At 38.0% G+C, this 12,775-nt stretch overlaps 1 protein-coding gene and 1 pseudogene across 1 annotated transcript; both read right to left on the minus strand.

The window, feature by feature from the left end:
• Positions 1-3,614: 3,614 nt before the first annotated feature.
• On the minus strand, positions 3,615-4,037 carry LOC126722630 (uncharacterized). Its single transcript, XM_050425771.1, has one exon. The coding sequence runs from the start codon at positions 4,035-4,037 to the stop codon at positions 3,615-3,617; it is 423 nt and encodes a 140-aa protein (XP_050281728.1).
• Positions 4,038-4,383: 346 nt separating this feature from the next.
• LOC126722631 (putative disease resistance RPP13-like protein 1) lies at positions 4,384-7,928 on the minus strand (annotated as a pseudogene).
• Positions 7,929-12,775: the final 4,847 nt, after the last annotated feature.

Here is a 12,775-nt window from a genome sequence, read left to right on the forward strand (position 1 = left end):
AAGATATTGCAGCACTTTATAAGCTGCATCCAGATGAGGTTTGCATGGCTTGGACATAAATTGACTCAATTTTTGTACTAAGTAAGCAATGCCTGGTCTGGTTATGGTGAGATACAACAATCTCCCTACTAGTCTCCTGTAAACACCAGGATTAGGTAGTAACTCCCCACAAAACTTGCTCAACTTCAAATTTTGTTCCATAGGAACTTTACTTGGTTTGCAACCTGACATCCCAACATCTTTAAGTATCTCCAAGGTGTATTTTCTTTGGCATAAAGAAATGCCTTGTTTTGATCTAGCCACTTCAAGACCAAGGAAAAATTTCAGGTTTCCAAGATCTTTCAGCTTGAATTCTTGATCCAAAAACACCTTAAGTTCTTCAACAGCATGAACATCGACATTGCTGGCAATAAGGATGTCATCAACATACACCAAAAGAGCTATAAATGACTGATTAAACTTCTTGGTAAACAGAGAGTAATCTGACTTAGATTGTTTGAACCCACACTTCAAAATGGTAGATGAAAACTTAGAGTACCATTGTCTTGAGGCTTGCTTAAGACCATACAATGATTTATTGAGTTTACACACCAAATGCTCCCCCTTGCTATGAAAACCCTGAGGTAGGTGCATGTAAACTTCCTCATGGAGATCACCATGGAGGAAAGCATTGTTCACATCAAGTTGAACAAGGTGCCAACCCTTCACAGCAGCAATAGCAAGGACTGTCTTCACTGAAGTCATCTTTGCCACTGGAGAGAAAGTGTCTGTGAAGTCTAAACCCTCTTGTTGAGTGAATCCTTTGGCCACAAGTCTGGCCTTGTACCTCTCTACTATTCCATCAGCCTTATACTTGATCCTATATACCCATTTGCACCCAATGGCCTTTTTGTGAGAAGGTAGGGAAGTAAAAGACCAAGTCTGATTAGATTCCAAAGCTGCAATCTCATCAGCCATAGCATTCTGCCACTTAGGGTCTTTGACAGTCTCAAAATAGGATTTAGGCTCAGAAATAGTAGTGATTAGGGAACAAAAATGGGCATAAAAGGGTGATAGACCAGAAGAACCAATATAATCAGATATAGGATACTTAGTACCTGACATGGAGGAGCTGGAACCAGACTTGATGGCTAGATTGGAATGATCAAACTGAGCATGAACAACATTACTGCATTTATAATCTTGCAAATAAGCAAGAGCCTTACTGATTTGTGTAGATTTCCTTAAGGATGGAATGAAAGCAGGAATAGAAATAGGTACAGAAGCAGGAAGGGCAGCAGGAAGGGAAGCAGGTATGGGATTAGGAATGGAATCAGAAATAGGAGCAAGTATGGGGTCTGCAGAATTAGGAGGAATAGGATCAAGGGAAGGTGCATATGTAGTTGTTGAAGTGGATAAATCTGAAGTATTGGGAGGTGAGGCAGGATTGGACAAAACAGATGTAGAATCTGTAGTGGGAAGTATTGGTGTATGGGGATCAATAATAGGAGTGGCAACAAAAGGTAAGGGGTCAAGATAAGGGTCTGGGGAAGGAAAAAGGTGAGGTAAGGTGATTGTGGAATGAGGGGAAGAAGAATATGTGGAGGATATAAAAGGGAAGACAGTCTCATGAAAAAGAACATCCCTAGAGACAAATATTTTCTTGGTAGCTAAATCAAGCACCTTGAAACCTTTAACCCCATAAGGATAGCCTAGAAAAACACATGGTAAGGATCTAGGATCAAATTTTGATCTATTGTGAGACAAAGTAGAGGCAAAAAAAGGCATCCAAACACCTTTAGATGATCATAGGAAGGGATTGTGTTGTAAAGTTTCTCAAAGGGAGTGGACTGAAAGGTAAGAGGCATATTGGACTGAAACTTTAAGGCTCTTGCAATGCTCAATATGTGTTGGTGTTTCCTCTCCACAACTGAATTTTGTTGTGGAGTGGCTACACAAGAGTGCTGATGCAGAATTCCATGTTTAGCATAAAATTCTGTTAGAGTAAACTCCTGAGCATTATCAGTCCTAATAGCCTTAATTTTAGTGTTAAACTGTGTGGATATCATGTTGAAAAATTAAATTAACAAAGGTCTGGTTTCAGTTTTGGTTTTCATAAGGTACACCCATGTGGATCTAGTGGCATCATCAACAATGGTGAGGAAATATCTAAAACCATCATGAGTGGACTTAGCAAAAGGGCCCCATACATCACAATGAATAAGATCAAAAGGAGTTGCAGACAAATGATTAAAGAAAGGAAATGGAAAACGTTTCTGTTTAGCAATAGGGCAAAGAGTACAAGTTTTATTGCTATGAACACTGCTTACATCAGGTATACAATCATGTAAAACATGAAGTTTAGAATCTGAAGCATGTCCTAGTCTAAGATGCCAAAGAAATGGCTTGGTTATGACAGGAACATTAGAAATTATTGATAAAAGTACCAAAAACAGAATCTAAAATGGAAGATGCTGCAGAATCAGATTTGCAAGGAGTTGTAGATAGCAAGTAGAGGTTGTTATGTAGTTTACCCACTCCAATCGTTTTCCAACAAAAAAGGTCCTGTATAAAACACAGATTGGACAAGAAAATGAAACAGCAGGACAATCTTTTTGTCAATTGACTTACAGAGATCAGATTGAAAGTGAAAGCAGGAACACATAACACATTCTCAAGTATAAGGTTGGCTGTGACTTGAATGGTGCCAATGTGTGTGACAACAACTCTTTCACCATTAGGTAGTTGGACAAAAGATGAGACAGAACTAGTGATTTTAGTAAATAATTTGACAGAATGGACAATGTGATCTGTTGCCCCAGTGTCAAGGACCCAAGTTTGTTTATCAAAAATTGTTTTACTGGCTGGGTTGTTGGCAAAAATGGAATGTTGCATACTTAGGCAAACAGAATCATGAAAAGGGTCACAAAAATTACCTGAAATGGCAGAATTGGCTGTGGCTATAGCATCATTGGAATTACCAGAAGTGGATGCATGAGAGTTCAGTAGAGAGAGCAACTGTTGATACTATTCTGAAGTGAAAGGAAAGGGATTATTTTGCTGCACAAACTCAGATTAACCTTGATTATCATCAACCATTACCTGATTAACCTTGGCCATCCTTCCATTTTGCTTGTAACCTGGAGGAAATCAACAAGCTTGTAACATTTTTCCATGATGTGACCAAGCTTTCCACAGTGGCTGCACACAGGTCTTCGTTTGCTAGCATTGCCCTTGAAATTTCTACCATTACTGTTGTTTGAAAGAGAACCTTGATTGAAAACTTGGTTCTTAACAGCAAGTGCAGCTGATTCAACAGAAGGAGCACCATTAAAGGTTGAACACCTTTGCCTTTCTTCCTGGATTACCAATGAGAAAGCCTTATCTATCGATGGAATAGGCTCCATCATAAGGATTTGAGTCTTGACTTGTGAATAACAATCACTCAATCCGTTGAGAAACTGCATTATTGAATCTTGATGATAAAGCTGTGTAATCTTATCATTTACTCCACAAGTGCATTTGCCACATGAACAGTTTGGCAAAGGCTTGAGATTCAACAGTTGATCCCAAGCAGCTTGAAGATCAGTGAAAAAGGTTGTTACTGTAGAATCTCCTTGCATTATAGTGGAAATCTACTTCTGGAGCTGAGAGATTCTTGGTCCATTTGCTTGCTGGAAGCGAATTTTGAGTGCATTCCACACTGCACGAGCTGTGTCTCTGTAAATAACACTAGCTTTGATGTGAGGTGAAACAGAATTCAAGATCCAAGATGAGATCATCGAGTTGCATTTTGACCAAGCGTGCTTCTCGAGCGGTGTAATTGCCATTGCAACAGTGATGGAGCCATCAACAAAACCAAGTTTGCTCTTAGCATCCAAAGCCATTATCATTGCTCTAGCCCAGGTTGGATAATTATCCTCAGTTAGGTGTGGAGCAACGAGGATCACACCAGGAGATTCACCATGATGCAGAAAAAATGGACTGCGAGGATCTTCCATTGGAGAAAGCTTGCGATGTGAAGAAGTAGATGAGGTAGTTTCAGTGTTTGACGCCATTGATAAAGGCTCAAGCTTTGATACCATATAAGAAAGCACAGAAACCTTGAAGGGAAACAATGTGCGAGAGAGAGAATGAAAGTTGAAGAAAATACTGATTTCAATTAAGTGAATGAATCTGTACAAACTCTATGTCTAAATACCAAAAACAGAGATTTGGAAAATATCCCAAATCAGTTATAGCACATGTAACAGTCAGTTATTCCACGTGTGAACATCTCCTACTTTAAATACATTACAAACTACACGTAGCTTTACATACAGCAAACACAGAACTACAATAACTATACTTCACTAATGTCGTTTAGTCAGATAGTTCATTTCTTCGTTTCTTTCTTCTTTTGCTTCATCTCTTCTCTTTCTTTCTGATGTGAGCTACAATCTTGATACGATGTGAGGTGCTGAAGCCCATTGACCAAGTATTTGAGATCTGGAAGTCTGCTGATGCAAAGAGAAATGAGACTGTCTGGCAGCAGTCCCCTTTCAGGAAACAACTCCATCGAACTACATCCACCTGTAATCATAAAATGAGCCAGTGACTTCATTCCATGCAAACCCCATTCTGTGCTAGGCAAGATGCTCTCACAATCGGTAATAAACAGAGATTGTAGTTTGAGGGGAAATCCCTCCTTTGGCATCAACTTATTAAGCTTCGTACAGTGTTTAATCTTCAGCTTTTTCAGTGAGGTGAGACTGTGAAGCCCTTCCCCTAGATTTATGAGATTTGGAAGGTTCCTAATACAAAGGTAAGTTCGGTAGCACCCCCTGTGGAAATACCTCTAGGTTACTACATCCACCATCAATCTTAATGCAAGTTAGAAACTTCATTCCATGTATACTCCACTTCCTTAGAGGCATGAGATTTGTGCAATTGGTTATAACCCGAGAATGTAGATTGGGAGACAATCCCTCTTTTGGCATCAACTCGAACTCAACACAACAGCTGATCTCTAGCTTTTTCAATGAGGTGAGGCTGTGAAGCCCTTCGCCTAGGTTTATGAGATTTGGAAAATCGCTGATGCGAATGGAAGTGAGAGTGTTGGGTAGCAATTGCTCTTCTGGAAACAACTCTGCCTCACTGCATCCACCTTCAATCTTAAAACAAATTAAAGACTTCATTCCATGTAAACCCCATTGCTTCTGAGGCGTGAGATTGTTGTAATTGGTAATGACCACAGATTGTAGCTTCAAGGGGAAACTGTCTTCTGAAAATGGAAGGAGCTTCGGACAATCAGATAATTCCAATTTTGTTAAGGAAGAGTTTCTTCGGTAAACTTTCAATCGAGGACAATCTTGTATTTGAAGCTCTTGGAGGGAAGGGAAAGGGATATCTTGACCATCATGTGTCCACACACTCCAACATGGCAATTTTATGAATGACAAAATTTTCAGAGATCTGAATGGCTTGATTCCAAACTGACCGTCCCCATAAAATCCAGAATGCAGCAATTGTAATCTTTCCATCTCTACAATGTAGAGCTCTTGAAGAGAAGATAACTGCCCCAATGATGGCAAGGACTCGCAATATTTACACTCGCTCAGTCGTAAGTTGACCATGTTAGAGAAAATGGCATCACCTAACCAATTGGGAAATGTTGTGCCATCATAGTTTTCAATCATAAGCTTCTTCAAATTTTCATGAGGCTGCAGATTAATGAGTACATTTTCATACTGTTTTTGATGAGTCTGCAGATGGGCGTGTACATTTTTATTTTTTACCTGATGATGAGTAGTCCATTTGAAAAATAACTCATTGAGATACTTCTTGCTTTTCAAGTTGGCCTCTAAAGCATGTTTAAAATAGGCTACATTCTCCAGCTTTGTGATGGAAAGTGTACGAAGATGTGAAAGCTGGCCCAATTCACTTATCTTTGAAGAATGAAGATCTTTGCTTACAACAAAATCAGTCACCACTTGAAGATTCTTTGATCTTCCAAATCTGGGTGGCATCATTCTTAAATTGGTGTTACTCACATCTAGATGACTTAAATTAATGAGGCCTCCAATGTTTTCTGGTAACTCACTGAGATCATAACAATTTGACAACAATAATGTTTGCAAATTATACAAAGAACATATCCACTAAGGTAACTATATAATTTTAGAGTAAGAAAGATCCAAGTATCGTAGACATAGCAAATTGCACCAAGTTGTTGGCAGCTTAGTGATTTTTTGACAAGAAAGCACACGTAAGTGTTTATTTTCTGGCAACCATGTAGTACTAACTACTGTATTTCACTTAAAGCAGGGCAATTCCCGTTTGAAAAGGTTAGTGGAAGGAAGGTCCGCAGAGTCCTTACTTGCATAAGGTCTTCAAATTTCTCAGCACCATCAAGCTTTCCCATCAAGTATGCAAAATGCCAAACCTTTCCCAAAATTTTATGTGGCTTGCCATGTTCAAACTTGCAACAAAATTCTCCGGCTGCAAATTGAGCTAAATCGTTGATAAGGTCATGCATCATAAAGTACCGTTTCTTTTGAGTCGATGGTTGAAAAAATGACCTTGACAACAGTTCATGAAAGTACTTGTCTCCAGCCTCTTCTATTGTGTCATTACCACTTGGCTGTTGCAAGAAACCTTCTGCCATCCACAAGAGAACGAATTTCTCTTTTTTGAATTAATAACACTTGGGAAATATAGAACAATAAGCAAAACATCGTTTGAGATGTGGAGGAAGATCATAATAGCTTAATCTTAAAGCAGGAAGTATGCTACTCTTATCAATTGGGATATCCCATATCTCGCTATTCAGTATATTACACCATTCGTCAGCTTCTACTTCTGATTGCAAAAGACCCCCAAGTGTTTTTGCAGCTAAAGGTAGCCCTCTGCACTTTTTCACAATTTTACCACCAATCCTTTTTAAAGTTGGATGTTCATCAGGGTTGCTAGTCCTGAATGCGTGTTTTGCAAATAATGACCAACATTCTTCATCTAACAAATGCAATAGATGATGAGTAAAAACCGCCTGCATGATTGATGCAACACTTATATTGTGAGTCGTGACAATAATTCTACTCCCGCAAGCTCCAACTTTTAAGGGAGTTAACAATAACTGCCAATCAATTAAATTCTCATTCCAAATGTCATCTAAGACAAACAGAAATCTCCTCCCGCTCAATCTCATCTTTAGTCTGACTTGAAGAACATTTAGATCTTTGACATTGCAGTCCGTCAAACTGAACGACTCGAAAATTGTTCTTGTTATTTTAAAAACATCAGAGTCTTCTGAAACATGAGCCCATGCTCTGAATTCACCAAAACGTTCCATCACCCCGGGGTCATTATACAAAAGCTGAGCAAGCGTTGTCTTGCCAACCCCAGTTCCTTGTGCAATATCACCAAGCAAAAATTTCATGAGCTCGTCTTTATCTTTATCTCTACCAAACACTTCAGGGTCATCTAGCAAAGAAGTAGTCTGCAATCTGAATGGTGGTTTCACGCTTACACTTCCCTTGAGATTGAGGAGATCTCTCCAGTCTTTCAACCATGTTTTTGAGCCTGTCTTTTACACCATCGTGAAATGGATTTAAAGTAGACGATCACTCCGCTGCCTCATTTTCCCCGGCCTTAGATTTTCCCTTGAAATAATTAGAAGCAATTTCTGACTTGCGTTTCAAAGAGGCAGTGGCAACCTCCTCCAGCAGATGATCAGCATCGTAGGCAGCATGTTTGAGCTAGTTGAGCCACTCTTTCACCGCTGGATTTGTCATCTGCTTCTCCTCTGTATCAACGAGCACTGCATCAACAGTCAGCAGCTCTGTCTTCAGCTTGTTGATGAGTTTCTCTTCGCTTGCAACCAAGTTTTTCACCTGGCTGCTTGTCAGAATTGTAAACATTGCCCCCAATAGTGCAGATGCCAATGGTGCGAGCGCCATCCCACCAACCATTTTTTCTGCTTTGCGATGGATTGAAGAGAAGAAGTACGTAGGATTGTGAAATGTGCGAAAACCTGTGCATGATTTTCAGATTACAAAATTAGTCGTGCTGGCCAGTTTAACCATTTTCCTAGAATCTTGTGGTCGTGGATGAATTATTAGCTTTGATGTGGTAAATTATTGTTTTCTAGAATTGATTTAACTATAGATAGTGGATGGATGGATAGAATGTAATGCAGCCATCCAAGTTGACACTTGCGAATCAGTCAGTACGTGGACAAAAGAAAAAAAAGTCATCCATGATTTGTTGCCTTTCTATTATTGTTTGGATGAAAAGTGCATAATATAACATAACCATCAATTTATCAAAGATTGAGTTGTATATCACGGCAGAATGGATATCTAACATCTTCTCATTTTATAACTTAACTTCCTAATTCAAGTCTCGAGTTCATAGATTGAGCCTTCTTTTTCTTTTTCTTTTATTTTTAGACTGTAACTTGGAAAAAAAATTATGTATATATTTTTCTAGATTGTATCAATGACTGAATCATTGTATTTTTTTTTTTCTTTTCAAGATTGAATCTAAAACTAAGGCCAATTGATTTTTCTTTGTTATTATACATCAATAAAAATGTATTTCATAAAGTTTTTCTTATTTTTTTCTTAATAAAATAAGTGACAATTCTATATACACAAACACAAGCAACACGTCATCCTCGACATGTGTCATCTTCACAACAACACATGCGTGCATGCACTAACAATCTCTAGATTTATTTTCCCATCTATCTACCTCACCTTATTAGTTGGAATTACTATTGATAGTTTAATAAGCTCCTTTTCTTTTAAAATTATTTTTTTATGTACACATCCTAGATAGGGATTTTCGTACTGATTTGGTGGCCAATAAAAATACAAAATATATACTAGCTAGCATAGTCAATACCTTAATGCTATGTTTGGAAGTTTGGAGGGAGAAGAGAGTAAAGGGGAATGGTTATCCTCCACCTTATTTGGATGTTTTTAAAATTAAGTAAGAAGAAGGGGGAATAATTAACATTTTTATAGTTTGTAATTTTATTAATATGATAAGGGTAAATTTGGTAATTCATTTGGTCAAGCATTTATACTCTAATCTCCCTTCAAATCTCTCCAATTTGGAGGAATAAAAAATGAGGGGTTAGAAGTAGTTAGAACCCCTCCAAATTTCTCCCCCTCCTCCCTTAAAAAACATCCAAATAAGGTAATTTAACTTATTCTCCCTCCCTCTACTCTACTCCCTTTTACTCCCCATCCATCCAAACAAGCAATAAAAGCAAAACCTGGATTGAAATGTCTCATGATTCTAATCTCCTCCTCTAGTACCACACCACCTTTCTCAATTCCTTAATTAAATAACTTTAGGTGTTTAGAAGATTTTCCTCTAGCTCTCTTTACCCCTAACAACCTCATGTTAGTATGTTGAAATAAGAAGATTTACCATTTTCCTTGAGTTTGTAAAATTAATCAAAATCATAAATAATCTCTCTATCTCTCGCTCATAACCGAATTGGACCATTTGAATGAGCATAGAGATTGATCAAAGTTAACATCAAGTTCATGTCTTGCATTTTATTGAGAACATTTTGAACACTATCGCACATCTTTAGCTTGATGGTCATTCTCACTATTTTCTATCCTCTCACTTTTTTATCCCTCCTACCAAATGGACCTAGCGATAAGATCAAATTTCAAAGCTAAACTAAAAAATGAAAACCACAAAAAAAAAAAAAAAAAAAAAAATCCAAGAACCATGGTCCATGGTGAGACGAGCATGAAAGTGAATCTCATATGACCACCATCATTGTTTGTAGGATTTTGTATCCCTTTTGGTCTTTCAGGCTAAGATTGACGCTTATTGGGTCAGTATGAAGATTTTCCCCTTGCTGTGATGCATGCTTATGTATATTCAATGAAGTTTTTTTTTTTTTTTTGACAATATATATTCTGTGAAGTTTGATATTGCAATCCGTGAATTTTTTAAAGGGTTCCAACTTGCAGGAGAAACTCAAAATATATATCACATCATGGAAAAGTTTGCAGAGAGGTAGTGGGGTTTGTCTCCATGTTGTTTATGTGTAAGTACTTATTTGTATGCAAATGAAGGTGAAAATTCCTAGTCTAAACAGAGAAGCGGCTCAAACAGAGGGTCTGAGGTTTGGGTTTTGAATGAAGAAACTAAGAGAGCCACCGATGACCCACCACAACCATGACACCACTATGACCACCAAAAACAACCCAAAATCTCATAACGACCACAACCAAAACCCAAATCTCAACCCAATGACCCATACGTCACGCTCCTTATCAAAACCCAAACCTAAAGCAGTTGTGCTCATCCTCCACAAATCAAAACCCAAACCAATACAACCACCTTTGTGCTCCTCCATTGCCACTGTGACCCAAAGCTACTGCCAATCTGAAGTCTGAACTAGAGTGAGAGATAAGAGAAACAGATAGAGACAGAGAACACGAAAGGAGTGAGTGTCATCTTTTGATTTTTTTTTATTTTTTATTTTTTATTTTTTTTTTAAGAAGGAGAGAGATAAAAGGAGAGCAGAAATACATATTTATCCGTATTTTTAATGGTGGTGGGTTACATAAGACAAACAAATCTTACCTCAAACAGGTAAAGTGATATTTTTTAAACTACGGGTAGGTATAACCACAAGTAAGTTTATAGTAATTTCCCCTTATTCTTTTGTTGTTTACTAATTCCTTTAGTGACTGCTTCTTCTTTTTTGAGGGTTCTTCAGTGACTGCTTTAAAAAAAAAACCACTCTTTTAGTGACTTGCTAAGAGAGTTGTAGTTCAATTTGAAAGTTCAAAAACGTGTACAAAAACACTTTTGAACGTTTAGACCCCCAAAAACCAATTTAATCAACACAAGCAATATGTTAAACAACTAGTGTGCGGAAACTTAACATATGCTATAACATGGAATTGATTAAACAACTATCTAAGCCACAACAAAATAAACCACAGCAGATAATGTAAAGGCAGAGATAGAGAGGAAGGAAGATGCAAACACAGCGATAACACCAGATATGTTATCGAAGAGGAAACCGAAGACCTCGGCGAAAAACCTCTCCGCCGCCCTCCAAGCGGTAATCAATCCACTAGAAAATACAGTTGGGATACAAGGACAGCAATAGACCCTCCAAGCCTAATCTACCCAATGCACCTAAGCCCTCCAAGCTTCTTGCTCCAACGAGGTTGCGCCGAACCTTTTTCTTTTCTAGCTTTCTGGATTCCGCTACTACACCGTAGCATCAACCAATGAATATTGGCTCCTTCCTAACTGCTTCCCAGAACTCCAAACGACTGTCTCACAGAGATGATAATGGTGAGAACCAGGTTTGGTATAATGGCCTCTCAAGGATTTGACAATGGAGAGGAAGAGAGTGAGGGATTTTGATGAGACTCTAAGGTAGAGATTGTGGGTAAAACAATCTGGTTTTTCTTTAGGGTTTCTCTCTCAAAATTCTCTCTGGAAGCTCTCTTTCAATCGTGGGTTAAAAGGGTATTTATACTGAAGTGGAGTGGAATGCGAAACGTCAGGTTTTTCCAAAACAGGGGTGGCTCGCAGCTTGACCTCGCGGCTTGACTAAGTCGCGAGTTCCAGTCGCGAGTTAACCGTATGGCCAGTTGTCCTGTTTTGTCCTGTAGTGCTCCAGCTAGCATGACTGTTCATCTTCCAGCATGCTTGGCACGTGTGCATCTTCTGGCGGGTTGAAGCCGCGAGTCCACCCGCGAGTCCCAGCCGCGACACTCTGTTTTCTTGCACACTTTTGAGCAATCTTCACACTATCTCACTCACTACCCTTACAACAATCCCACCTAAATACAGGGTTACTAAATGCTGAATTACAAGCAAATTTGGCACGGAATAAAGCCAATTAGATGGTTGAATAAATTCAACCTTACACAATTGTTTAGTATTTTCAAATAATACAGTTAACTTATAAATTCCATCACAGTTGTTTAGTGATTTGGTCATTAGGAACTTTGCTGTCCACAGAGGGAATTTTGTGTAAACTCACTTACGTTGAAATAAAATGTTATAAGAGAACTTATATATTATTATAGCTTATTATTATTTTGTTCTCAGTCTCACACGCACCAATCCGCAAAGATCAGCAGAAATGGGGATTGATCTATGCGAGAGGGATGAAGGTACTTGTGTGATTAGTTTAATGTGTTCATAGGGGCATCTTACATGATTTTATGTCTCTGCAAGAATTTGGAAATAATTATCTTTTAGCTCTTTAAACTTTGAATTTAACAATGAAAATTGTTGCAACATGTGTAATTTAATTACAGTGTCAATCAGGATTGATTGCTTACCTTTTATTTTTTATTATTAATTTAAGGTGACAACTCATGCCATAGTGTGGAGGGAAAAAACAACTAGCCCTTAAAAAATTAATAAAATAAGAAAGTGGCTCATGTTCATGTATGGCTTCATTTCGTTGACTTTAGCATGATTGATCCTGATTGCTTACCCTTATTTATTTATTTATTTAAATTTAATGAGACAATCCATAGTGTGAAGGGAAAAAAAAGAACAATTAGCCCTTTAATAAAGTGGCTGACGTTTGGCTCCATTTCGTGGACAAAAATAATGTGAGAGCATTTGCTAAACAAAGTGAATTATAGATTACCATCATTAGAGTTGCCTACCATCATCAGTTGGGTAAAGTGTCAGGTGGGTAAATATGGGTTCTCTCTTTCTTAACTTAACGAAGTAATTTGAAATTTAAATTGTCTACCTGTTCTCAAATTTCAAATTACAGGTAGGCAAATAAATGGTCAAA

Source organism: Quercus robur, chromosome 4, assembly GCF_932294415.1.
Source record: "Quercus robur chromosome 4, dhQueRobu3.1, whole genome shotgun sequence".
Lineage (NCBI taxonomy): Eukaryota > Viridiplantae > Streptophyta > Magnoliopsida > Fagales > Fagaceae > Quercus > Quercus robur.

Excerpts from the sequence above, each read along its gene's own strand:
- LOC126722630 (XM_050425771.1), bottom strand. The coding sequence starts at position 4,037 with ATGGCGTCAAACACTGAAACTACCTCATCTACTTCTTCACATCGCAAG.